Source organism: Leptinotarsa decemlineata, unplaced genomic scaffold (assembly GCF_025532065.1).
Source record: "Leptinotarsa decemlineata unplaced genomic scaffold, Ldec_3_MD MMD2_tig00000505_RagTag_RagTag, whole genome shotgun sequence".
Lineage (NCBI taxonomy): Eukaryota > Metazoa > Arthropoda > Insecta > Coleoptera > Chrysomelidae > Leptinotarsa > Leptinotarsa decemlineata.
The window spans coordinates 11,055,385-11,083,136 of record NW_027412549.1 but is presented as its reverse complement, the minus strand read 5'-3'; the positions used below and the strand labels follow the sequence as shown (position 1 = coordinate 11,083,136).

Sequence of the window (27,752 nt, the reverse complement as noted above, 5' to 3'; positions counted from 1 at the left end):
TATTCAATTTCTCATCCAGATTTTCTTGTTGAATTAAAGAGAAATGAAGAACAATTAAAAAGAATATATTGAGGCATGGGTTTCGTTGAAAATGTTATTTTCTTATTGTTAAAATTTGCCTAGAATTGAAAATGTCAAATTTTAATGTTTCTTGATAATTTTGAATTGACAAGTTGCTGGACATGAGTTTCATGTTATCCTTCTTTCATGAGAAGGCGCCATGGCCGCCGAACAGGAACAGTTTTTCCAAATCTTGACAACTCTTTTGTCCACCGATAATAATATCAGAACGCAAGCAGAGGTGAGTTTAATATTGAATAAAACAATTACCTATGTTTTAAAGTGAAAATCTGAAGGAACCATTGATTAAAATCTCAGATTTTCTGAAATATTTCTCAGTCACAACGTGTACTTGATCATCTTAGAAGAGCATGCTTTCTCTAGGCGTTGAATTGCAATGATTCATTCTTGAGGAATTGGATCATGCCTTTTTTCAAGTAATTGGTGTAATAACCAGAAATATTGATTAAATTGAATTACTTTTTAATGGATGGTTTTGAATTTAACTTTAGTGCATGCCAAAAAAAAGCGCCAATATTACACACAATTTTATTCATTGTTCAATATATAATATATTTTATACGCTGTTCTTTGTATAATTTTATATCATATGTGCATAATTTGAATCTCAATTTTTATATTCTTAGGAAGCATATTCTAACTTGCCTATAGAAACAAAAGTGAGTCATTTGTTAGGGGCAATTCACAATGCCAATTTGGGCGATGAGGCTAGGCAGATGTCTGCCGTTCTGCTCCGTAGAGTTTTTTCCAATGACTTCATGGATTTTTATCCAAAAATACCACCTGAGAGTCAAAACCAACTGAAAGAACAGGTTTTGATGGCTGTGCAACAAGTACAGACTGAACAATTACGACATAAAGTATGTGAAGTCGTAGCAGAGGTTGCAAGAAATTTAATAGACGACGATGGAAATAATCAGTGGCCAGAATTTCTTCAAGTAAGTATGATTTGACTACAATATCAATTGACAAAATGGTTAAGGCTTTCGCGGCCAAGGTTTTCAGTGCCTCTATTTTTTGTGTTCAAAGGCAGTGGATTTTCGAATTTCTTCCTGACGTTTCGCTGCCGCGAGTGCAGCGCTAGCTTCTTCAGGAAGAAATTTATGGAAATGTGAAATTTCTAGGTGTACAAATTGACAGTCACCTCCACTGTTCACAACGAGTTTTTTGTGTACTGAACTCTCCAAGGCTGTTTCTGCTATTAAAAAATTCGAAACCTTGTAAATCAAACAGCATTATTAACTTCTTGTTACTGCCTATTCCATTCACACATTCAGTATACTAGTTTATCTTGGAGTAATGCAGCTCAAACACACATAGTTGAACTACTAATTTTACAAAAGTCTGCAATAAGATGTATTACAAAGTCAAATTGGGAGGCTAGTTGTAGGCCTTTATTTCCGGCTCTAGGAATAATGACTGTTTATCCCTTAATTATATACCACAAACTAATATATATTAAAAATAATATTGAATGCTATGAAACTCATAAAGAGATACATGAATATGATACAAGGTTCAAACCCAGAATAGTTGAACCAAAAACAAGGCTTCAAAAAACCACCAAAATTGATATGGGACTCTATAACAACTTACCATCTCAATTTCGAGATTTACCTCCAAAAAAATTCAAATCCAAATTGAAATGTATCTTATCTATTAACTGTATTTACAACTTCCAAGAATTTACTCAGTTGATCGCTGAAAATCGGCATTTGTTCATGGATAATAACAGTGATTGAATATAATTTTCCAATTTATTGTTACCGTATATATTCATACATTTATCTATACTTCATTCATTTGACATTCTATACATTTCACATTATGTATATATTTTTTATACATCATACTTCATATATTTTATACATTTACGGTTTATATATAATTCATATATTTTACATTTTATGTATTCATATTTATTTATCTTGTATGTAGATCATATATGTTTTTATTCTTCAATATCCCATATCACAATCATTGTCAACCTCGATTATATTCCCAGGACTACAAATTATTCTATCATCAATCTTTCGTTATTTGGGTTAAGGTTTGGACGTGTCTATAAAATGTAAAATTTTCTTGAGACAAATTAAAATGAAGTGAAATGAAAAAGGTTTATACATCCTGAATTAATATCATCATGAGTCATCAAATATTACTCCAGGATGTATAAACCTTTGAAGAAGTTAGCCACTCACATCAGCGAAGTAATTCTGAAAATCCATATCCTTCGAGCCCGAAAAATAGCGTCAATATAGACAATAATAATAATTGTTCATAATATACTTTGATTATTCGAACATCTTCCACGAGATTCAAATTAATGTGAATATTCTTGAAATTTGAATTTTTGTGATACCAATTAAGGACTTGAAACTACTTTTTAGTATTAGTTTATGAATTTGAAGAGCATTTTGAGTTCTAAATAGACAAGCTTTTTCACTTGCTATTAATTGAGAGCTACCATTCCAAATAGATTTTTGAGTTGTATTTTCTCTTGCAATCATTTTGTCTCAAGGTAATGTTTGATATTAGGTTTGTTCTGGTTCTACTAAATTCAGGTTCTAGGACCTCAGGATCATACGCAGTTGATATAGAGCGTTCTGATTTATTGGGGATAATTTCTGATTGATGAATCTCCAGTTCTGGTTTTGACTGGAAAATTATCCGAAGCTGTCATGAACCGTCCTGAATCGTTCTTGTTCTCGAGGCTGAACTGTTCCCATTGCTCATGCGCATTCATGTGGAAATTTGTTTGGGCTATTTTCTAGGATGTTATTTCTGTTTAAAAAAAATCTGTTTTTCCATGAATCAGCTGTTGCCCCCATACGAACGACAATGCTCAGAAGTTGAAAAACTTGTGCGAGCTAAGGACTAACGAGGTCTTACCTTTTAACGTGTGATTCCTAACACGTTGATTTAAATAATTGATGATTGAGGTTAGATAACATTTGAACTGACTACAAGGATATATTACATAACAAAATGGACATGATCAACAGTATTTTCTAGTCTTCATCTCTTCATATATACGATAGGTGGCACAGTGGTCTCATCAAAATGCGTTCTGGTTTAACTAAGTGTTCGAGACTATTTCGGACTGTTTGAGATTTTTTGCTTGTCTTGCGCAGATTCCAAACAGTTTCGGATGTTAGAACCAGAACAAACCTTATGGTTTTATTTATTTTAATAATTTTATTGTTGATTTTTTCGTCACTCTGTTATTTGTCAGTGTTATAAAAACTGTACAAATTATCCCAAAAAGTTTTTAAAAGGGTGAAGTATACATAAGAATGAGCAACTTATCATTTTCACTGAAAATAATGGTTTTATTATTATAATTCAATAGAGGATACATTATAGAACCATGTCTGAGAAGAAATGATCTGCAAGATATCTTGAATTAAAGTTCTGAGATGCCTCTGATGATACTCTGGGCCAATAACCCCTAATGAAACTATGGACCAAGTTTTTTGTTCAGAAAGTTTTGATTCAAAAATAGTGCATTCTCTGTCTTAGTATAACATTTTAACTATAATCATTATATATTTTTCAACATTTATGTATTTGAGAATCAACAGGTGTTTCACATCAATAATAACTTTCGAAAAGAAGTAAAAAAAAAAAAGTATAGGAAAATAACAGCTAAACAAAATAAAAGTTACAGTTGTACTAATCTAATTATCTTATATTAGGATATATGAAGCCATTATTTAGTATAATTTGATAATAATAAATGTTCCAACAATTTATCGATTTTATTTTTTAAATTATCCTTGAAGTCTCTCAATATGATATTCATTGCAAATCTAGAACTCAAGAAAAAACTTCAATAAGTTCAAGATCTGATACTTTATTTTGGTAGAAATAATTGATTCTCTAATTTGAAATCGATAATCTTACTTCAAAATAAGTAACTGCAACTTGTAGTGGTGTTATTGTTCCAAAAGTATGCCACAAAAATTATAATTAAAAATTTGGGTCCGTAAAATAAAATTCAGTAAACTTTTATCAAATCACAGTAACTGTAATTAGTGTTTCCATTTATAATTTTTTTTTATAGTTTCTCTTTCACTGTGCAAATGATCCAAATCCAGTTCTCAAAGAAGCAGCTCTTCAAATGTTCACAAGCGTACCTGGTGTGTTTGGGAATCAACAAAACAACTACTTGGACCTTATCAAGCAAATGCTTCTGCAGAGTCTTCAACCTACTGAAGCCTACGAAGTTCGTTTTCAGGCAGTAAGAGCTGTCGGAGCATTCATTCTGATCAATGATAAGGAAACTCAAATTTTGAAACATTATGCAGATTTGCTGGCGCCTGTGTTACATGTCATAGCAGAAAGTGTACATCAACAAGAAGATGATACTCTCTTGAAAGTTTTGATTGATTTATCTGAGAATGCTCCAAAATATTTGAGACCACAGTTATTGCCCATTTATGAAATGTGCATGAAGATTTTCAGCGATTCTGGAGCTTTGGATAGTTGGAGGCAACTGGCATTAGAGGTGAGGTTTTTATAGTCTGTTCTGAATTTTTTCATATATGGTATATTGAAAAACAATTCTATTTTATTTACTAATTTGGAAAAAAGTTTATTTGTTGAATAATTGAATGTAAATTTTTATATTTAATTTTTTGAGATTATTGACTGCTTCATTTTGAGTGATTTCCAATAATGCAGCAACACGAGTCTTGGCATCTTTAGGAGTACATATAAATCCTAAAAACAACAAATGTAACAGAATCTGACTCTGCAAAATATTTTTCTCATCACAAGTTTTTACAAATGTTGAAAAATTCAACGGAAAATTTTTATATTTTCAAATATAGGTAATGGTAACTCTTGCTGAAATGGCTCCAGCGATGGTACGTAAAAATGCAAGCAAGTACATGGAACAACTTATCCCTTTGATTTTACAATTTATGGCTGATCTTGAAGAAGAAGATGGTTGGGCTGAATCGGACGAACTTTTGGATGAAGATAATGACTGCAACAATGTTGTTGCCGAAGCTGCTCTTGATCGATTGGCTTGCGGATTAGGTGAATTTTTAATTATTTTCAATTGATATTGGAAATTTCATTTTTTCTACATCATTAGCTGTTTACCTAATTGGTATTATCTAAAACAATAAAAAACAAGCGAAATTTGAAAAATGTGAATATCATCGTGTATTTAAAATCCCTCATATTAACCAGAGTAAAACTCATTCTTGTAAGGGTGCTGTTTCACAGGGGCTAATAGAGCCCCCGTGAAAATAATTTTTATAGACAAAGCAGTCACAAACTAATACTTGGCCCTTCAATAAATGAGCATATAAATGTAAAGTAAAATTATAAATATATTGTGAAAAATTCAAAAGTAAAATCATTCTGATACAGTCAATTGTTTATGTCAACAGGATCCATTATTCACGAAAAGTATTTAAGGAGTCAACATAAATGAAATTTCGAATTTAGAACCCCCCAAAAATACCTACTTATGAAACAATTTTCAAAATAATGAAAAAAGGTTGGAAATAGTGTTTTTTTACAAATGAAAGTAATAACTCCTAAACCCGCTATCTTACCAATGGCATGAATCAAAATAAAATCACATGTATATTTTTAATGTTCAGTGGCATAAGCGATAAGTTTTTTATTAATAGTAAAAAACAAGTTTTTGGGCTCTTCAAAATCTATTTTGTATCTAGGAGTTTGGATGCTGAATTTGAAAACAATTTTCATTTATAGTTACTTCTAAAAGTCCGAATATACTTTTTGTGAATAATTGACCCTATTATCCCCTGTAAAATAGCAGAAACATAAATTTATCTCTAGTCAATATGAAGGAATTTTGCATATACACCAACATTTCAAATTGGGAATGCATACTAAACAACAAAGATTATTAGGGGGTTGATTCATGAAAATGGGGACACTGAATTGACAACAAAATCTTTGTACATGGCACCGCCCAGTTTCTAAAGCAAGAAAGGACACGTACAAACCTTATGAAAAATGGCTTTCAGTGAATTTTGCTGATTTTTTTGTATGATGAACTTTTTAATGTCCTGATCAAAAGTCACCACGGGCTCAACAAAAAATAATAGACAGTTTTTGAGAAAAAATTTTCACAAAGTCGGGAAAATGGGGAATTTTGTAGCAAAATGGGAGAAATAGGCAGTGTTATTTTGCAACTTCATGCCTCTCGGAAATTGTAGCATGCACTTTAGCAATTCTTTTATGAGTCATGAGTCAGTCTTCACACCACCGTTTGCCAATAATTGACGTATAAAGCCATGAACTGAGAAATGAAAAAATAATTTTTATAACATAAAAACAATAGATTGTGAGAAAGTTAGTCAATGGTGGTTATATAGAAGATGATTCAATTGATATACCGTGTGACACGTATTCATGGTACGGCCCCTTTTCTCCTTTGTTTCTCTGGCTATATTTCTGATAACATCGAATATGCTCAATAGACGGCACTTTTTATATATTTGTAAAACAAATTCAACTTCCGTTTTTTTTCGAAAATGACATCAAATTTATTTTCAAATGATCAATTACATGATCGGTTAGGGTTAGGGAGATATCACCATTTATTTTATCCATAAGCTCAATGAGTGGGAGAGAGAGTTGGTTGGACCCTCCAGAAAAAGTATCTCTGTCCTACTCATTGAGCTTATGTATAAAATAAATGGTGATATCTCCGTAGTCATTAGAGATAACACCATCAAACCTATTATCGTTTGATTCCTCATGATCATCCCTAACCGATCTTGTAATAATATACAGGATGTCCCATTTGAAAATCGAAAATTATCACTTTAGGAGAAACCGGAAGTTGAATTTGTTTTACAAATATGTTGAAAAAGGCCGTCTAGTGAGTATATTTAATGTTCCGAGTTTCAGAAATATTGCTAAAGAATTAAAGTAGAAAAGGGGGGTGTACCATGAGTCTGTGTCACACGGTATAGGGGCTTATACGTGGAAAAATAATGGAAGTCAAAAAAAATGGAAGTTAAAAAAATGGGTATATTGATAAGGTTACAAATTACAACTCTGTAAAAATCTAAGAAAAAACTTATAGCAAGATTTATTGAAGAATAACATTTAAAATAATCCCACATTCATTTTTATTTATCATATAATTGAACCAACTATTCCATAATAGCATTCCTATATTATCACAGTAATATCTACTTCATCCGCTACAGAACTGATATTTCAACAGGTGTCATGTTTTTTTGATCAAGTTGCCAATTGTCTATTGGTTGACATGATGATATTAGTAATGTACTCATGTAATGTATACAAGGTAAATGAAAGATTTTTCTAAAGTTTGAATCTTTTGCCTGTTTATTTGATATTTCATACCTCTCCGATGGAAAATATTGTTGAATGTACAACAATATTCTCCATATACAACGAACTGATAAATTAGGTGGGGTGAATAATGAAGAAAAACGGGAGATTGCTATTCAACAAAGGGAAGAATCAGGACTACCAGATATTCCCATCGACAACTTCACAAGACTGTGCCTGAATTGTAATAGGGCAGAAGTGGAAGAGATAACTGCTTTGGAAGATGACTTGATGTTTCTCAAGCTGAATATTTTCAAAACAAACTTTCAGTGAATCGTGTGTAGTGTGTAACGCTAGACTCAATCTAAATCGGTTAAATCTGAGTGAAAACGGTTTTTTCCTGAGACAAATTCTTTCAGGGATGCACTTCAGTTTTTGATAATGTAGAATGAAAAAAAAGTAATTTGGTATTTTGTTGCAATAACTTGGGAATGTATGAACATGCCACAATGGGAATACCAGGATGAAGAGAGTTTCACAGATGAAGAATTCAAATCGATGATTTCAATGAATAAGGATCAGTTCTGCAATATCTATACCCACTACTATACCAGTAGAAGATGGAGACAAATATATTTATAGAAAAGATCTCTTGGCTTTTTTGTGCAAACTTAAATAAGGGCTCTCCGGCGACTTTTTGAATGTCATTTTCAAATATCCTTCACGGCAATACACAATATGGTAATTTCAAATGGGCAAACTGTGCTGCAAAGACACCAAGACCCATTAAAGGATTGCTAAGGCGCATGCTACAATTTCCAAGAGGCATGAAGTTGCAAAATAACACTGCCTATTTCTCCCTTTTTACTACCAAATTCTCCATTTTGCCGACTTTGAGCAATAATTTTCACAAAAACTTTTCGTTATTTTTCGTTGTGCCCGTGGAGATCTATGATCAGAACATTGAAAAGTTCATTGTACCAAACAATCTGCAGAACTCACTGAAAGCCATTAACCATAAGATTTGTGCCTGGTCCTTTCAACATAAAAAAAGCTTTAATTCATCAGAGCCGATATTTCTAATGAAAAAACAACTGAAAATATATTTCAGTTTATTGGAAATGAACTCGACTCAAACATTTTGAAGAGAATTCTGTATATTTTTTAAACCAATTGATAAAAAATGAAATTCTCTTTTCAGCGATATAACAGAGACACCATTCTTTTCAAAATGGCGCCTCAGGAGCCATTTTTCATTAAGAATTTCAAAAACAACTGAAGCAAGAAATGGCATTATTGAAAGAATTGATGAAAAATTTCATTTCCTAAATATTCATTCATAAACCGAGTTATTTATTATATCAGGTTGTTTGAAAATATTTCAATAAATGACGTTATAGTGAGTACCATCCATGTTGAATTTAGAGAGAATGGCTCCTATGGTACTATTTTGAAAGCATGTGTTATAATGTTAAAAAGGGAATTTTCTATTGTATTAAATGGTTCTATTTGAAATTCTTGACCTGGGTTCATTTCTGGTCAAATCAAAATAGATTTTCAATTGTTTTTTCATTAGACTTCAATGAACTTTACCTTCGTTTGGAATTTCAAATTTCTTGCTTCATTAACAACTTGTTGGCTTTCGCTAATGATTGCTGATGAATAAGTAGTGATAAAAAAACTACTGAAAAAATATTCAGTCTTCCAATTCCAACTGCTTTTTTAATCTCTTCAGTTCAAATACTTTTTTACTGTTATTGGCACTTTCGAAACATAAATACCACATCGTCTTTCTCATAGTCTTCACACTGCGCGATCGCAACTATCTCTTGATTAGTAATGAATTTCAATCTCAACTTGATTTCAGGGAAAGAATAATGAATTATGTTCACTGCATGATCCTCATTTTATCATTGACAAAAAATTACGACTTCAGATACTGACAATTTTTACTTCGTTTTTTTAATATCACCACATTTGTATATTGTCTATGATTATAAAAATGGATCCAATTAATGAATCTATTCTGATTAAACTTTTATATGAGAAAATATGATTATTATAACAATCATTATGTCCATTTCTACAAAATTACTTAGATTGTCTATGTTATTTCAGGTGGGAAGATTATTCTTCCCCTTGTTACACACAGTATTCCCAGTATGTTAGCAAGTCCCGATTGGAAACAAAGGCATGCAGCACTTATGGCTTTGAGTGCAATTGGAGAGGGGTGTCACAAACAAATGGAAAGTATGTTACCCCAGATCATGGACGGAGTACCTGGTGTTATGGATGGAGTACTTCGGTATCTACAAGATCCCCATCCTAGGGTTAGGTACGCAGCTTGTAATGCTGTTGGACAAATGTCTACAGATTTTGCTCCTGTATTTGAAAAGAAATTTCACGATCGGGTTGTGCCAGGTTTACTCATGCTTTTGGATGACAATGCCAATCCAAGAGTTCAAGCACATGCTGGTAATGCTGTTTATTTTGAAATGATGATAGAGATGTTGATCAATGTTCGGTTTAGGTGCTGCTCTCGTCAATTTTGCTGAAGATTGTCCGAAACATATCCTTAGCGGGTACCTTGAGGCTCTCATGGGTAAACTCGAAGGTATTTTGACGGCTAAATTCAAGGAGTTGGTAGAGAAAGGTACAAAACTGGTTTTGGAACAAGTAGTAACAACAATTGCTAGTGTAGCTGATACAGCAGAAACTGAATTCATAGCATACTATGATCGACTGATGCCATGCCTGAAATATATCATACAAAATGCTAATAAAGACGAGTTGAAATTACTACGAGGGAAGGCAATTGAATGTGTTACTTTAATTGGAATGGCTGTAGGTTCCGAGAAGTTCAGTGCTGATGCTACAGAGGTTATGGACATGTTGCTCAAGACTCATGGAGAAGGTGCTGAATTACCAGATGATGATCCACAAACAAGTTATCTTATTTCTGCTTGGTCAAGGATTTGCAAAGTAAGTTTCTGTATCTTTGAATGTGATTGACAATGTTTCAAGATGAATTTCATTAGTTCGGGCTTCCATTGTCTAATATGATATGAGATGAAGACGATTTTGAATTCAATTGGTTCTTTCAGATATTTCAAATAATTTTATTTCATATTGGACAATGAAAATCTAAACTAATGAAATTTAACATATAAGTTACTGTTATCATACCAGGAATGCTTTTACACATAGAAATATCCTAAGAAATTTGAAATTTTGAAAAGTAAGTTATTTTTCAAGACATGTTTCGGAAGGGCTCCTTTTATATCAAACACAGGTACATACATCTCTTCCAATTCTACAGCAAATCATTTGTATTATTACTAATTTGTTTTTCAATTTGTAAGTGAAAAAACAGAATTAGATATTATTGGACATCCCTATACTTGTTTCTTCATCTGTGCTTACCGCTTAATTAACATATACTCAATCCAATGCAAATATTCCTCCTACACACCAGTATTACAATAATCCTCTCGACACGCTTTTCACCATCAATCAAATTGGTGTTATCAGGAAATGTACTATGACGCCAGCTTGGTCTATACTTAAACATTTATGACTGTGCTTGATATTATTGAAGGTGATGAGGCAAAGGATGAAGTGCTCTAGTTGTCCTTACAACAGATCTAAATTTTTATGTTGTTTCTTTGATTTTATTCCATCAGTGGTGGGAGTTGCTTCATTCCCATTGGTTAGAATAAATGACTTTTTTAGAACAGGTAACTAGATTTTATTTAGTTTCATTCCCTGTGTCAATTGGAATTGTTTGTTTAAAAATTTCTATCGCCTCCCTATAATAATAAATATATATATATATATATATATTTATATATATAATATATATATCTATATATATAATATATAATAGTATAATATATATATATTTATATATATATTATATATATATATATATATTATATATATATATATATATATATTATATATATATATATATATATATTATATATATATATATATATATATATATATATATATATATATTATATATATATATATATATATATATATATATATATATATATATGAGAATAAACTAAAATATGAACCTTATGAAGAGAATAAGGACGGAGTCTAAATAAAACATGTTGCAATAGGTTGTCGATTCACCGCTCACACGCCCCCTGAATCTTGCATAGTTTGTTTGTTATTTCTAGTCATAACATAACCTCATCCATAACTGTTGGAATATGAACTGAATTGCAACAGTTTGACTGTCACGTGTAATTTTATATTTCTCAAGTTTATTGAAGTTCTACTTCAACTTTGGTATTTCACTAAGATCCACAGTTTTTCAAGTATAATCTTCTTTGTATTTAGAAGTAGGTACTCAATTCAATACAGTGAAAGCAGTCATGAGAAATGAAACTTTCTATGTTTTTTACCACTTTTAATTGTAACTATCGTCCTATATGGACTTTTTCAAACTAATACAATAAGTTTTATTATATTAGTTTGAAAATGTCCATATAGGACAAAACTGCAGTGATGATAAGTTACGAATAAAAGTGGTAAATAACATAGAAAGTTTCATTTCTCATTTTTCATGATTCTCGCCTACCGTATAGTAACGGCAAAATCAATCAATTTATCAAAGAAAAAGTGTTGTGTTATGTACTGAATTGATTTATATGGACAAAATGCGTCCAAACTCGAGTTTAATTTTGACATTTTTTAATTAATTTAATGTAGATTCTCCAAAATGTAAACAGTATAATTAAAACTTTTCGCGGAAAGGGGTGGCACTTTACTGAAACTTCATCCCAAATCAATACACCTTGAAAAGTACAAAGAACTTTTGTTGCTGGAACAAATTAACCAGCAAGAACCACATACACCCAAACAGCTGACACCTTCACAAGATTATTGTCAATAACAGAGTCTACAAGAAATAATAGTACCTGGGATGAAAGTAATGCAAAACAAAAAGAAATTGGTCCAGCTGCATTAGTTTGCTTGAGAATGATTCAATAAACCGAAACCGGTCATAACAAGTAAAAATCTTAGTAGAAATTAGACAAAAGATATTTTCTCTATAATAATAATAATAATATTTATTCATCCTCAAAGACGTTGACAAACGTATAGGATAGGTCAGTATTAAGCAGATAAAAATCACATCAAACGATAAAATTGTAGATCAGTAGAAGAGAGAAATTCGCCAATACTATAGTAGGCCTTAGAAAGAAGCAATGTTTTAACTGCTTTTTCAAATGCTACAGTGTTCATCTGTTTGAAATGGTCTGGTAACCGATTGAAAAATTTTATTCCCATATATTTGGGAGAATGTTCGAATTTTATAGTTTTATGTTTAGGAATGCTCAACTCCTCTGCATATCGAGTTGGGTAGCTATGATAGAATGAGTTCTTAGTAGTCTGTTATACATTCGCGAACATATAAAAGTATTTTAAAGATATAGATGCAGGGAAAGGTTAAAATTTGATGACTAACGAAAAATGTCTTGCATGATTCCCTCCAAGGGATGCCTAGTAATTTCCTAACAACTATTCTATATCTAATATGAATTTTTCATAAGATAAATAAGTCATAAATCAAACAAAAAACATACCATTTTTATTTTACTTTCATCTAATATCTCTAACCAAAACTAACGGATAATCCGAAATAAATACATATCCCTACCCCTATCTGAAACCGATAAAATTTTGTTTCTATATCCAGATCCAAAATTTCATATCCGTAACATCCCTAGTCTTATCTTCTGATTTTGCGAGCATTCCACATATTTTTTGTTGTTTATGGTGTTTTTATCCATCAGTAAACACATTTTTCATTCTGTTAATAATAATGGCATTTTTTCATCTTTTTCTTGAATGATTGACTTCAGAAGATTATTTTTTTCTGTCATGTCTGATGATTTCATCAATAATTAATTTGGAATATTTTTAGTTTATAAAGACTTACTTCCAGCTTGAGGTAACATATCACTATTTTCACAACAAATAATGTCTATTATTATAGTTTGTCACACATTCCATGAATAATGCACACTGTAATTTTAACTCTTTGTTTTGCACAACGTGAACAAGATTTTTCAGAGAGATCTTCATATGACTTCCCGCCGGAAGTCATGTTAATTTCTGTACCATAAATTAATAAGGAATTTTCAAAGTATTTTAATTGTGAATGTTGTTTTCAGGTTCTTGGCAAGAACTTTGAACAATATCTTCCTTTAGTTATGGGACCAGTAATGAGAACGGCTGCTATGAAACCTGATGTAGCATTATTAGATAATGATGACATGCAAGGTGTGGAGAGTGATGAGGACTGGCAGTTCGTTTCTTTGGGAGAACAGAAGAATTTTGGTATTCGGACAGCTGGTAAGATATTCTTGAATGATTATGATTGTGTTGTGTGAATCGATTTTTATGTATGAAGACCTATTGTTTCATGTCTTTGTTTTCAAAACCAGCAGACATTCTGGAAATTGAAAAAATCATGAATAATTACATAGGTATCTCACAATTTATATAAACGTAATCCTTTTTTTGGTATAGACTATTCATAAATGAAAGTCTGTGAATTCATTCATTTCCTTAGAAATAAACTAACGCCTCCCAATTTTAATTTTAGTGAGGTAAATGGCGTTCATGAACACAATACACTTCCAAATACTTCCTCGATATCCCCAATGTTAAAACTAATTTTGGATGAATTTTTTGTTTATATAATGGAATGAACACATACAATTCACTTCCTCATAATTGAACAAAAATTAGAAATGACTGACTACTTATGTCAAAAATATTTGAAAACCTATTTTCTGAATTCGATATAAAAACAATTGTCTCTAATTTAACCATTTATGAGATTTTTTCTAATTATGTTTTTTCAGTTCAGTTCACGTTGAATATACATTTTATTTCGCTAACATAAACTGAAATAGTTTTTTGGGTAACTGAGGAATTCATGTTTAAAGGTTTGGAGGACAAGGCGGCAGCTTGTAGTATGCTCGTATGTTATGCAAGGGAACTGAAAGAAAGCTTTTCGAATTATGCCGAAGAAGTTGTCAAACTGATGGTACCTATGCTTAAATTTTACTTCCATGATGGAGTTCGAAACGCCGCCGCCGAGTCTTTATCTTGGCTGCTTGAGTGTGCGACTTGCAAGGGGCCTGCTTTTGTTGGAGACATGTGGAGATTCATCTGCCCCGAACTCCTCAAGGCTATAGATACGGAGCCAGAGAGTGAAGTTCTGATGATAATGCTCGATGCCTTGGCAAAATGCATCCAAAAACTTGGGCCCTCTTACATCGACCAAGAATCCATGACTGAAATTTTGAGGATAATTGATAGGTTAATGAAGGAGCATTTCGAAAGGGCCAATGATAGGCACAAAAAACATTTGGATGAGGATTACGATGAGGTAACTTGAATTCTAAATGAAATGGGTTGGTCACTTTTGAAATATACTTTTTTACAGGAAGTACAAGAACAGTTGGAAGATGAAGAATCAGATGATATTTATGTGCTCAGTAAAATAACGGATGTGATTCATTCAATGTTTTTAGTTTACCGAGAAAATTTCCTGCCGTTCTTTGATCAAGTGTGTAGTCATTTTGTAAATCTGCTTACACCAAATCGAAGCTGGGCAGACCGACAGTGGGGTATTTGCGTATTCGACGATGTTATTGAATTCAGCGGTCCAGCTTGTGCCAAATACCAAGCATATTTCCTAGCACCTCTAGCTATGTATGTTAAAGACAAGAGCTGTGAGGTTCGACAAGCTGCAGCTTATGGGTGGGGTGTTTTGGCCCAGTTTGGAGGCGAACAGTTTGCCGGAGAATTGGCTAAAATTATTCCTGTCCTTGTTGAAGTTATAAACGATTCTGAATCAAAAGATCCCAGAAATATCAATGCGACTGAAAATGCTATCTCAGCTGTTACCAAAATTATGAAATATAACAATTCACAGATAAATTTGGATGAAATTATACCTTTATGGTTTTCTTGGCTCCCAGTCATTGAGGATTCGGATGAGGCTCCCCACGTTTATGGATATTTATGTGATCTTATTGAACAGAATAATCAACATGTACTAGGTAAAGTATTTTTAAATCTCATAATTTTTTCCATCAGGTTTGCTAAACTAATACACTAGAGAAGCCACCACCTGTTTCCGTTAATATTAAGCCAAGCCCTCCTACCTGCTCCAAGCAATGTTGTGTGTTGTCAGTTGAATAATATCAACTTGTCACTGAGTACCTTAGATTAATAATTTCCATTTTGAAACTACAAATGTGGAAATCTTCCGAAGAAGGAAAAAGCATATCATCTTGAAAATGAATTCTTTTCAAAAATTAGTAGATTATGCACATAAGTTTCTTTCAGATAAAAACTAGAAAGAAAGACCCTTTCGAAACAACTATGAACATTAAAATTCACAAAAGAGAAAGTTCTTTTGAAATAACTAATTTCAATTCAGACAAAATTCCTAAGGCTGCTATTGAATACGAGGTATGTTCAGAAATTAAAGGGATTTTTTTTATTTCATGGGTTTAGAGAATACGATTGTAATAATTTTTTTATCTTGATGTACATACCGCTGAAGTATCATGAAATGTTTATTTGTATTTATTATTTTTTTGTTCTGTGGCAGTCACTAAGATCATCAAGACAAATGGACAGGTGACAAAATATGGATTTACGAATATGTAATCGAAACTAGGGATTAATCGTCCCACTGAAGGGATTCTGATTCTCAAAGACTGTAAAAGTCTCGACAAGTGCCGTCAAACATGAAAGTGTTGTGTATTCTTCGATTTTAATAGCGTTAATACACCATGCATTCTTACTACGAGGTCAACACTATTTGCGTGAAGCAACCCAAAAAAAAGACTAGATTTGTGGATAAACAATTCATGGATTTCACACCACAATAATGTACCTGCTTCACACTTCATTGCTCGTTTGTGAATTCTCAGCCAATAAAATATTGTAAAGATGCCTCTGTCTACATATTTGCTAGACGTGACTCCATGTGACATTTTCTATATTTTTTTGTTATTTCTTGCTTCCTTTTTTTGTTATTTCTCTCTTCCTTTCTTTGAAGGATTCTCGCATTATATGTTTGAAGATAAAGAAATAAAAAGCCAAAATTCTTTTATTCAAACAATTTTTGTAATTATTTTGCTAAGCAAATTGTCTTGATAAGTACTAGGGTTTTGTAACAAAAAAATCATTTTCTCTATGACAATAATTATTGCCATCCAAACAGTTTGAAGTATAAAGAATGAAAACTGAATGTATTTGGCATTTTGGTACCTGCCTTGAAAACTGTGACGTCGTGTTTCTATGGTATTCTTATAAAAAAAATCTGAAGGCTGTGAACTCCATGTCATGTTCGATAATAAAACTAGAACCTGTTGCTCCAATAATTATTATGGTGAACATTTTGAAAACTTCAGTTGAATTGATTTAATTCAACATAATTTGATTTCTGAGAAAAAGATCGAAAATAATTCATGTTATTAGTGTTCATAATTCTGAATTTTCCCCTAAAATGTGGATGGTATGTACATCTCAACTTTTTTCCATTTACTTAGGATAAACTTTTCACATTTGAGTAATTTGGTAATAGTTCGTGTTGGTAGAAACTTGAAAAATTTAATAACCTTTCCTGCATTTTCAAAGTGACTTTTTATGACTTTTCATAACTTATCGTGAAAATATTGAGGAACTTATGTAATCAAATATTCACTACTTGAATAACGAGCTCCAAATTTGAAGAAATGATATTTCAAGGTTGTCCCTAATAGACCCAGATCAAAATGAAATACTCGACAAATAGCTACACTATATGGGGGGACACTCACAATTCAGTGAAGATAGAGCAAAACTTTAGTTGTTGACACTGTCATAACTGTCTACGGCGAAAAAATCATGTTTAGATTTTGGGCAGAAACAATCATGTTTAGATTTTGAGCAATTTTACACAAAAAAACAAATATTTTGTGAAAATGTTGATTTCTTTAACTATAGAAATATCGGAAAGTAATTTTTTTACAATTTTTACCTATGTTAAACTTTGAAAAATTTATAATGAAAAGTAAATGACTTTCTGGGATTTTTGTGCTTCAATAAAGGATTATGTTGAAAGCATTTTTTTAATGCTACCATGCGTGGATTCACCTACTCTTGATACAAAAACGTTTTTGCAGTGGAAACATATCCTGATTGTGAACGTAACATCATTAACATTTCTTATTTACTTTCCATTTTCAGGAGCCAATAATTCGAATATTCCAAGGATAATTAATATAATAGCAGAAGCATTCTTCAGAGAGGCAATAGAAGCAAGTAAACCAGAAGGATTCAGATTGGTCAATATTGTTAGACAGGTTCAATCAAACGAATCATTTTTCCAAAGCGTGGTACAATCTTTGGCACCTGAATTACAGCAGGCCTTGCATATTGCTTTACACACGCCTCCTTCCTCTTAGTTGAAGAAAATAATTAAGTTATTGTTTTAACATAATTTTTTAATAATCTCAAGAGTTGAATTGAAAGTTAGAGCTATAATAAATTATTTTTATATAATTGAAATTTCATAGCAAAAATCTTCAATGTTTGTGTAGTCTGAATCAAGTTTTTACAAATATTTTTGTACCACAAATTATTTACCTTGATTAGGTATTAGTTTTATTTTCGACCAACTCTTGGTTGATTAGTGTACATAGATTTTTGCAACTTTGGACTGTATGTGATACTTTTTTCTTTAAATTCACAATAAACATATTTTTGTCTACAAAGCATCGTTATGTTTTAGAATTTATTACTACTAATGACATTATGTGAACGTCGCAATAAAATATTATTTCTTCTCGAAAAATTAAATTATTGGAATGGTGTTCTATAATGAAACCTTCGTTTGTAATTACATAGTGTTGATTATACCAGAATTCTTTTATTTCTTTTTGTCCGTAAATTCAATAAAATGTATTTATCTGAACCCGTTTCTTATAATGTAAATTGATCCATTAAAAGACATTGATTACTAACAATAGTATCCTGTAAAGTTTTTTGAATGTGGTTGACACTCAATACCATTCTTGTTGAGGTTCAGTCTAGAAAAATTATGAAATTTGGTTATGTGGAAAATTTTATGTAGCCTTGAAGGGTTATCATTACAAATAATTTCAAAGTGAACCAGAACCACTTATGATGGTGAAAAATTATGATGCAGTGAAGTTGATATTATTCATGAACTAAGGGGATCAAGCCTATTCATATTTACATATTGTAAACTTCTATATTTAGAAAGTACTTTGTCATATTCTTCAAAATTTCTCTATAGAAAATAAATTGGATTTTTCAAAAGATCCTTATGAGAAATCGGCAAAAGTTTCTCCAATTTTTCATCTAAAAAGATAATACTAAAAAGTATTGCCCAGAAAAACACACTATAAGAAGCTTCAACAATAAGTAGTATGTTTTTGAAAATTTATCACACAATGCTTCGAAGGTCCTAGCCACTCTCATACACTTCTTGTTTTCAACAAGGAGTTTCCCCCGATTTTCAAAATGTCGGTGGAGAGGTATCATGGAGACCTAAGTAATTTGTGACATGATTGAAAAGCTTTTCAAGTACAGAATAATACAATTTTTGAATTCTAAACAAATAAAATTAACGCTCATCAATTTGGTTTTAAAGATTGAAAGAACACAAATGATGCAGTATTCAGTTTTTTGAAAAGATCTATAATAACATTGATGATGGCGAATCTCTGGCTGTGGTATCTTGCAATCTGTCCTGAGCTTTTGACTGGGTCAATCATTGAATCCACCATCATGGATTCAGAAGTGTAGAATAAAATTGGATATATATACTCTTACAAAATTGGAAGAAATCGGTTTGTTGGGAAATTAACAAACTCCATATGTATTAGACTGAATGTAAGAGTACTCTAAGGATCAATTGTGTGCCCCATTCTATCCCCTACACAAACAAAGATTCACAATGTTCGCCGATGATAACACAAATTTCTTTGACATGAACAAAATATAAAACTAGAGTGTAATCTTTAGACAGTCAAACTGTGGTGCGATGCCAATCTTGTAGCCAAAATACTCACTACTTTTGAATGCAGTTTGTCCGAGCAGCTTTCAGCCTATTGATGGTAGCTTATCTATGAAATTCTTGGGTCTCCAGATATATGAAACACTAAAATTTGAGTAATATGAGATCCCGCTCAACAAAAATTTGCCTTTGAATGTTATAGTCTCAGGACAGTTTTAAATGAACTAGGGTTTCAGAAGTACAGACTATGCAATTATAGATATACATATACAGATATAGAATAGCATTCTGGGGTGGTAAATACAGTGCATATCTTTAACGTCCCTCCCCCTTTAATAATTTTAAGGGGTCAACTCAAAAAATTGAAATTTGGGATGATGAAATTAATGCATGAATACTTTATTTTGAAGTGAAATTGACAGATGAAACTTTCAAGATGGCGACTGGGGGCCTTCTGGAAAAAAAATTAAATGGAAAGGGGGGTTTTGTGACACATCTTTTTGAAGCTTTTAAAGGTTTGTTATTGTTCGCAATAGCTGCAAACGTAGATTAAATGAAAGCAAAAAACTTCACAATCAGATTAATAGGCATAAACTGGTTGCCAATCCCAACGGGTCTAGATCTATCTGGTCGGTAGCTGAATCAGTAGTTAATCAAAACTTTACAAAATCCACAATTCCAACACTAACAGAAGCGGATGGTTTAATTTTGCAACAACAGCCATAGAAAAATCAAATCTACTCTAAACAATTTGCGTCCCACTCCACAGTCGATTTTCTGGGAAAAAACACCTTCCACTATTCCCACACTAGAATCCACAATGCCGGAAATTACTTTTCGACGTCTGATCAGGCGAATTTTGAAACAGCTTAATATCAACAAGGCGTCTGGTTCTGACGGAGTGCCCGCCATCGTACTTAAAATGTGCGCCAATGAATTCGCACCAGTAGATATTTTGCAGACTTTTCAACCTGTCTTACAAGAAAGAGGTTTTTTTCTTCTTGTTGGAAGATTGCTCGCGCTCAGTCTATTCCCAAAAAAAGCAAATAAATCTTCCAAATAATTATAGACCAGTCGCTTTGCTATCAGTGATATCAAAAATCATGGAGAAACTCGTAAACAATTATGATATCCTTGAATATTTTAAAGGGTTTAACATCTTGAGCGATTATCAGTATGACTTTCGGAAACAAAGATCAATAGGAGACCTTCTATCGTATGTATTAACAAAGATCAATAGGAGACCTTCTATCGTATGTATTGAGTGTGGAGAATTATATAGAAAAACTGAGATATTTTTTGGACTTTTACAGTTTTATTTTTCTATCTCAAAAACAATTGTCCTATCATATGTGTAAACAAACTTGTAACTAACAAACTCAAATTGACATAAAAAATACAGCATGTAATAAAATCACAAACGATGCTGCAACTCTCGAACTCCAACATTCTCCCACCTTTTGCAATGTTGAATTGCAAAACAGCTAACTCATATATCGATCAGGAATCTTGACCAATCGTCCTGACCTAGTACACACAGGGACGGCTTTTTCTGAAACCCTTTCTTCTCCTGTAGTTGAAGATTGTTTGCTTTCCTGATTTGGATGATCTTCTTTGGTTATTTCGTCTTCATACGGAGTTACTTTGGAATTTGAAATGGGCAATTTTACGAGTTTGCCTAGTATTTCTGGTTCTCCATTAGAGTTTGAAATTTCTGGTGGGTAGATTCGTTGAAACGGGCGTATTAATTCACCTGTAGCTAATTTGATTCGAGCTATTCTGGCAATCTTGTCCTTTCCAGGGTAAATTTCTATTATTCTTCCCATCGGCCAACTAATTCTCTTCAACTTATTACATTTTCATTGCCAGATATTTATTCCTGAATCTCTCACGAAGATTTTCTCGAATTTTCTGCAAATATCGGAATCTCTTCTTGATGCTTGTTCTTCCAATTTGATCTAAATCTGGTACTTCTGAGGTTGGGATGCTCTGTAGAAAAGATGACGGTGTTACGGGAATTAGTTCATCTGTATTGTCCGAAATGTATGTGAGTGGCCTTGAATTTATAATCGAATCGCAATTACAATAAAGCAGTGTCAGAAGTTCTTCATAATCGACGGTTTTCTTTCCTAGATTTATTCTCAAAAGTTCCTTGATTTTTCTCACGATACGCTCCCACCATCCACCCCACCAGGGTGCTGAAGGGACGTTGAATTTCCAGGTAATTCGTTGAACTGATGAGTGTTTCAAAATTTCTTTCCAATCTAAGTTTTTCATTTGGTTATTGGCTCCCACGAATTTGGTTCCGTTATCGGAATACTCTTTCCCTCCTAGCAATAAATCGTCTTAGTGCCTGTAGAAAAGCTTCAGTTGAAAGAGACTGCACTAATTCAAAATGGCATGCTCGATAAACGGAACAAGTAAAAATCCAAGCCTTTTCACCATTTTTCAAATACAGAGGTCCTGCAAAATCTCTGTACCGGTTAACTCGAAAGCTGCGGAAATTTTCAATCTATCCCTAGGAAGTGGAGCAAACGGAGTTTCTAATGACTTGACTCTGTACCTTTTGCATACAACACACTTTGAAATAACATCTTTGACCATTCCTCTAGCCCCAATTATCCAAAATTTCTCACGAATTGTTTGTAGAAGCACTTGCACTCAACAATGACGAGAAATAATTTAATTAATTTTCTTACAATGATATGTTTGTAAGGCAAAATAATAGGAAACTTGGAACACTGGACATCTTCAGAAAAATAAAGTTTGGTTTTTACTCTAATTAATCCACTTTCATCCTTAAAAACATTGATATTGGGTATTTCTACAGTAGTTGTACTTCCAAAACTTTCATTTTGAATAATTTTAGGTAGACAAATTTCCGCCTTAACAAACTTCATCATTCAACAACTCATCATGATGCATTTTCACTCTACGACATCTTTCAGAGAAACGAATCATCCATGCAACCATTCTGACTATTATCGAATACTTGAGAAATAATTGAATGAAGCAGAAGTCACATCGTTTTGGCTAACTAATTGTGAAATTATATTTCTTCTGCACTACTCATATGCCTTTTCATCCGAAAATTGTTGATTTAATGCTGGCCAAAACTGCATATCTTTATTGAGCCACTCAGGACCCTCCCACCATCTGGATTCTAATAGACGCTTACAACTACATCCTCGGGATGGGAGATCAGCGGCATTCATATCTCCCGGAATATGATTCCACTGATTAATATTTGTGCTTGCTCTTATTTCATTTACTCGATTTATAACAAAGGTGGTCCAATTTGACTTTGTTTTCATCCATGTGAGAACAACTGTAGAATCGCTCCAAAAATAAGAATTCAACCTGAATTACGAATTGATATATAGCCTATTTCCTATCAATGCTGCTAATAATTCCAATCGTGGTAAAGAGCCACTTTTTATATTCTCGATTTAGCTTGTAATAGATGACTGTGAATGTTTCCATTTTCTTCTATACGTAAAAAAATGCAAGGGGCATACGCCAACTTACTTGCATCACAAAAAATATGCAATAAAGCATTTCGCTGGGATTGATTCAGTTTGAATAGGGCACGTGGTATGCTACAGAAATGCATTAATTGGATTTCTTTGAGTCATTTTCTAAAACTTTCAATAATTTCCTCAGATGGTTTAGAATCCCAATTTATTTTTAATTTCCACGTTTCTTGTAATAGTAACTTTGGAACCAAAGTTACACGGCAAGTGAACCCAATTGGGTCAAAGATGCGTTGTGCTGCTGATAATAAACCCCGCTTTGTAGTTGGAATGTTTATTGATTCATTTAATACATGGACATCGCATGACAACGTATCATTTTTGAAATTCCATTGTAACCCCAGTACCGAAGTTATCTTCCCTTTTATGGGTAATTCTTCATCATTTTCTAGAAAAATCTGTGGGCCATTGTGAACCCATCCCCTTAAATCAAATTCACCAGATGACATCAATATTCTAGCTTCTGATTCCTCTCTAGTATTGACACTAGTTACACAATTATCTATATAAAAAAAGTCCATGAGTTTCAAAGCTGTCTCTTTTAAATTTTCAGGAGACATTTTTAAATGGTAAGATATAAGATAGTGTAGCTGCTAGCAAAAATGGACTTGATGATATACCAAAAACTACTCTAGTGTGGCGATAAACTTTCATTATTTTTAATGAAGAATCTTCCCACCAGAAAAATCTAAGCATATTTCTATCTTCTTCAGCTATACTTATTTGCAAAAATGCCTTTTTGATGTCAGAAATGACTCCAATCATCCCAAGTCTGAATTTGAGAAGAATTATTGGAATGAGTTCAATCATGTTTGGTCCCTTCATTAGACAACTATTTAAAGAATTTCCGTTTTTATCTTTAGATGATGCATCAAACACAGGTCTAATTTTTGTTGTGAAACTTGAATCTTTCATAACTGAATGATGCGGAATATAATGTTCTCCTTTATTCTGTATATCAGTATGTATTTGTTCAATATTCCTAACTTTTCCCACCCCTTAAAAACTTTCTTTTTTAAAACAATTTCTTTTCTTTCTTTAACAAAAAATGACCTAGCTTTGATGTAATCTTGTCTTGAATGAGATTTACCTTCACAAAATAAACAAAATGGAACTTTCTTACCATGTTTTTCTGTCGGAAAAATTGTGGCAGTTGTGTAAAGACTAGGCTCACCTCCGGTGTATTTAATTTTCTCAGTACATAGCTTACTTTTCGTCCAATTCTTTGTGTCCTTTTCAACAGCAAAACTGGTTTTGGCTAGGCTAATGCGTTCTTCACTTTCCACTTCGGAACGGAGAAAATTTAATAAAGTATTTAAATAATTAATAGATTCATCTGTACTAGAACCCAAATTATTGGCTTTGATATTGCTCCTGTGTTTCTCCCAAGCTCTTAGAAAATCTTCTGGAAGGTCAAATTCGGCTAGTGAAAACAACATAGCAGCATATTCATCACTAGTTACTCCTAATGACTAAAGCTCTCAATTGTGTCTCTAATTTGTCGAATAAAGAAGCTAATGACATACCTGATTTGTTATTGGTGGCCTGTTTCAATACCAAATTCAACAGTTCCCTGACGTAAACCTCTATAAGAAATTCGTCTCGTGTAAACCTGGCTTTCAGTTGATCAACGGCTTTTTCGTAGTTGGTTGTAGATGGGGGAAAACTGTCAACTAAAGCTTTTGCTACACTACCTGGTTCCATGGACTGCACTAAATATTGGAATTTGTCTTCATTATCAAGCTCAGTGTCTTCATGGATTTTTCGAAATTGCCCCCAGAATCCAATCCATTTTCGAACATCCCCGTCGAATTTTTGGCAATTTGAAATGTCGCTTGACATTTGATGTTCCAATTGTAATGGCATTTCCTATATCTTGATTCGGTATATTTACTAGGGCAAACTCGCACTTCGACCTATGCATTATCAAATTCTCACGAAACTTTTCATTCGCTTCATACTCCTTCTCGAACTCTTCATCATCTGTTGTCACCATTTGGATTTGCTCATCAATGATGAATAATCTGGACCCTTTACCTTCAATCTGTGTTAAGAGGGCCAGTATACCAGGCTTTGCTATCGGCTGGGCATTCAGTTCCAGTTCGTTACATAATTTTTTAAACATTTTCCTCAAGATACCTCGTTCTTTCTTCAACCTTGATGGATTCTCCACGTATTGTCCTGTCACGGTCGGCATTTTATATTGAGTGTGGAGAATTATATAGAAGAACTGAGGTATTTTTTGGACTTTTACAGTTTTATTTTTACTATCTCAAAAACAATTGTCCTATCATATGTGTAAACAAACTTGTAACTAACAAACTCAAATTGACATAAAATATACAGCATGTAATAAAATCACAAACGATGCTGCAACTCTCGAACTCCAACAGTATGTCACCCATATTTGAAATAACGCAATCGAAATCGAGAAACATGCAGCTGTTGCGCTTGACATTACTTTGACCGTGTGTGGCATGAAGGTTTGCTGGCCAAATTTCGATGTTATGGCTTGTCGGATCATTTTTGTATATGGCTCTCCAGCTTTCTGAAAGAACGTTCCCTGCAAGTGACCGTCTATGGATATCTTTCGAATACTTTTACCATCAACGTTGGTGTTTCCTAGGGACCCATATTGTCTCTAACCCTTTTTTTATTGTATATAAACGACTCGTTGGATAAAACCAAGAACCCAATATATAGTTTTGCTGACGACAGCACACTTGTCTCGTCATTCCATTTGGATTCCAGGACATCGGCTGCGGACACATTTTCACCGGCAGTAGGAGGTTGCAAATCTTAATGAGGATCTAGAAGTGATTTTGAATTGAGGTGAAAGCAACCAGGTTCAATACAATGCCACGAAAACCCAGGCATCGGTTTTCTCCAAAAAGATAAATGTCTCCGAAATAATAAAATAATGGTCACGACAGACAATTCCGCTCTCTGTTTCGATAAGTTTATTGATGGTTGAAATGAACAACAATATGTCTTGGCAATCATCTCGCTGGAGTTGCAATAGTTATACCAAGACATTTTACATTAACTGGGGGATTATGAGACAGCGAGAACATAACTGTTTGGGTCTTGCTTTCATTCACACATAGGCTATTCACAATGAACCAGTCCGTAGCTTCCTGAATAACTCGCTTTTCTAATTCTGATGGCTCTTCAATATTTTTTTCCGAATGGCGAAGGAAGTGTCATCGGCGAATAGCATTGTGAACATTGTCATTGAATTTGGCAGGTCATTGATATAAATAAAAAAAAAGTACTAGCCCAAGCACACTACCTTGTGGAACAATATTCAAGATCGTTTGTAAGCTACTGAGTTTTTCATTATATAATACACATTGCTTTCTCTCACTTAGATATGATGACAGTAGATTATGTGCTATACCTACAAAGCCATAGTATCTAAGTTTTTCTAATAGAATGTCAGTAGAGACGCAGTTGAACGCCTTGCTCAGATCAAGGAATATGCCAAGTGTTGATTCTTTGTTTTCAAAAGCTTCAGTTATGAAGTCGACTAATTTGAGCACTGTTTTCGACGTGTTTTTTCCAAACTGTTTGTCAAAATATTTGTGTACTCTAAATAATTTATCATTCTTATTGCCATTATTATTACTACAATTTTTGTAATTTTTATAACATTATGTATGTATAAGCATGGTATTGTGCGTCTTTGTCAATTCAAGTTCCGCGATAAGATTAAGAATGTTTTAAACATTTATCGGAATATAAAACAATCAATAAAAAAATTTCAGAAGCAGCGTCAAAAAATGTATCATTCATCTCTGGTATTTGTTTGAAGAACTTATCTGTTAATAACTTTTCCATGATAAATTGAAATTGTCGAATCAATAAATGAAAAAAAATATCGCCTAAAATGGTATAATACACTCTATTCATATTTAGCGAGAGAGACAGAGAAAGGAGACTTTTTATTAACTCATCAAAACAAGCTTGAAAGGTGTTTTATTAAATAACGGACATACTTCTGCTTCAGTGCCTGTGGCACATTCAATTCATATGAAGGAAGGAGAAAATCAACTATACTGCTCATGAAGCAGATATCAACATTTTACACGAAACTCAAGAACATTTTCTCCCTGGGCAGCACATAAAGTTGTGTTTAATGAAACAATTTGATAAAGCTTTGCCTGAAGATGGTGATTGTTTTAAAATTTGTGTGAATTTTCCTCATTCATCAAAGTTTGAAAGAAGGGATTTTCGTCGAGCCTGATATCCATAAATTAATGTTCAATTCAAACTTCGAAGCAACAATGAATGAGAAGGAACAGAAGGTTTGGATATCATTTAAAGAAGTTGTGATTAAGTTTTTGGGTGATACCAAAGACCCGAACTATAAACTTGCGGCTAACATGACAAACAAGTTTAAAACTCTTGGTTGACTGATGAGCCTTAAAGTCCATTTTTTACACAATCATCTTGACTTTTTTCCTAAAAACTTAGGTGATATGAGTGAAAAGCAAGGGAAACGACTTCATAAAGACATATAAGAGATGGAGATTTTACGATACCAGGGACGGTGGAATATCAAAATGATGGGTTATTACTGTTGGTCACTTCACAGAGAACAAAACACAATTCATAGGCAAAAAAGCTTCGCAGGAAATTTTACGGAGAAAGGGGAGAGAAAATATAAAAAATATTACAATTCAAGCATGTTATATTATCAATTTAAGTAATTAAATATTATTGTAAGCGAAAATATAACCAATTTATAAAAATATGTTTTACTG

General features: G+C 32.8%; 2 protein-coding genes across 2 annotated transcripts; one reads left to right on the top strand and one right to left on the bottom strand.

Moving 5' to 3' along the window:
• Positions 1-148: 148 nt before the first annotated feature.
• Positions 149-18,329, top strand: Karybeta3 (Karyopherin beta 3). The gene is made up of 10 exons (XM_023159572.2): positions 149-301; positions 708-1,019; positions 4,148-4,591; positions 4,917-5,127; positions 9,496-9,852; positions 9,908-10,359; positions 13,575-13,755; positions 14,355-14,800; positions 14,858-15,476; positions 17,659-18,329. Exons 1-10 carry the CDS (start codon positions 221-223, stop codon positions 17,874-17,876), a joined length of 3,321 nt encoding a protein of 1,106 aa, XP_023015340.1. The 5' UTR covers positions 149-220; the 3' UTR covers positions 17,877-18,329.
• On the bottom strand, positions 17,809-27,752 carry LOC111504864 (uncharacterized). The gene is made up of 2 exons (XM_023159573.2): positions 24,513-27,752; positions 17,809-24,391 (listed from the first exon to the last, which is right to left on the bottom strand). Exons 1-2 carry the CDS (start codon positions 24,850-24,852, stop codon positions 23,898-23,900), a joined length of 834 nt encoding a protein of 277 aa, XP_023015341.1. The 5' UTR covers positions 24,853-27,752; the 3' UTR covers positions 17,809-23,897.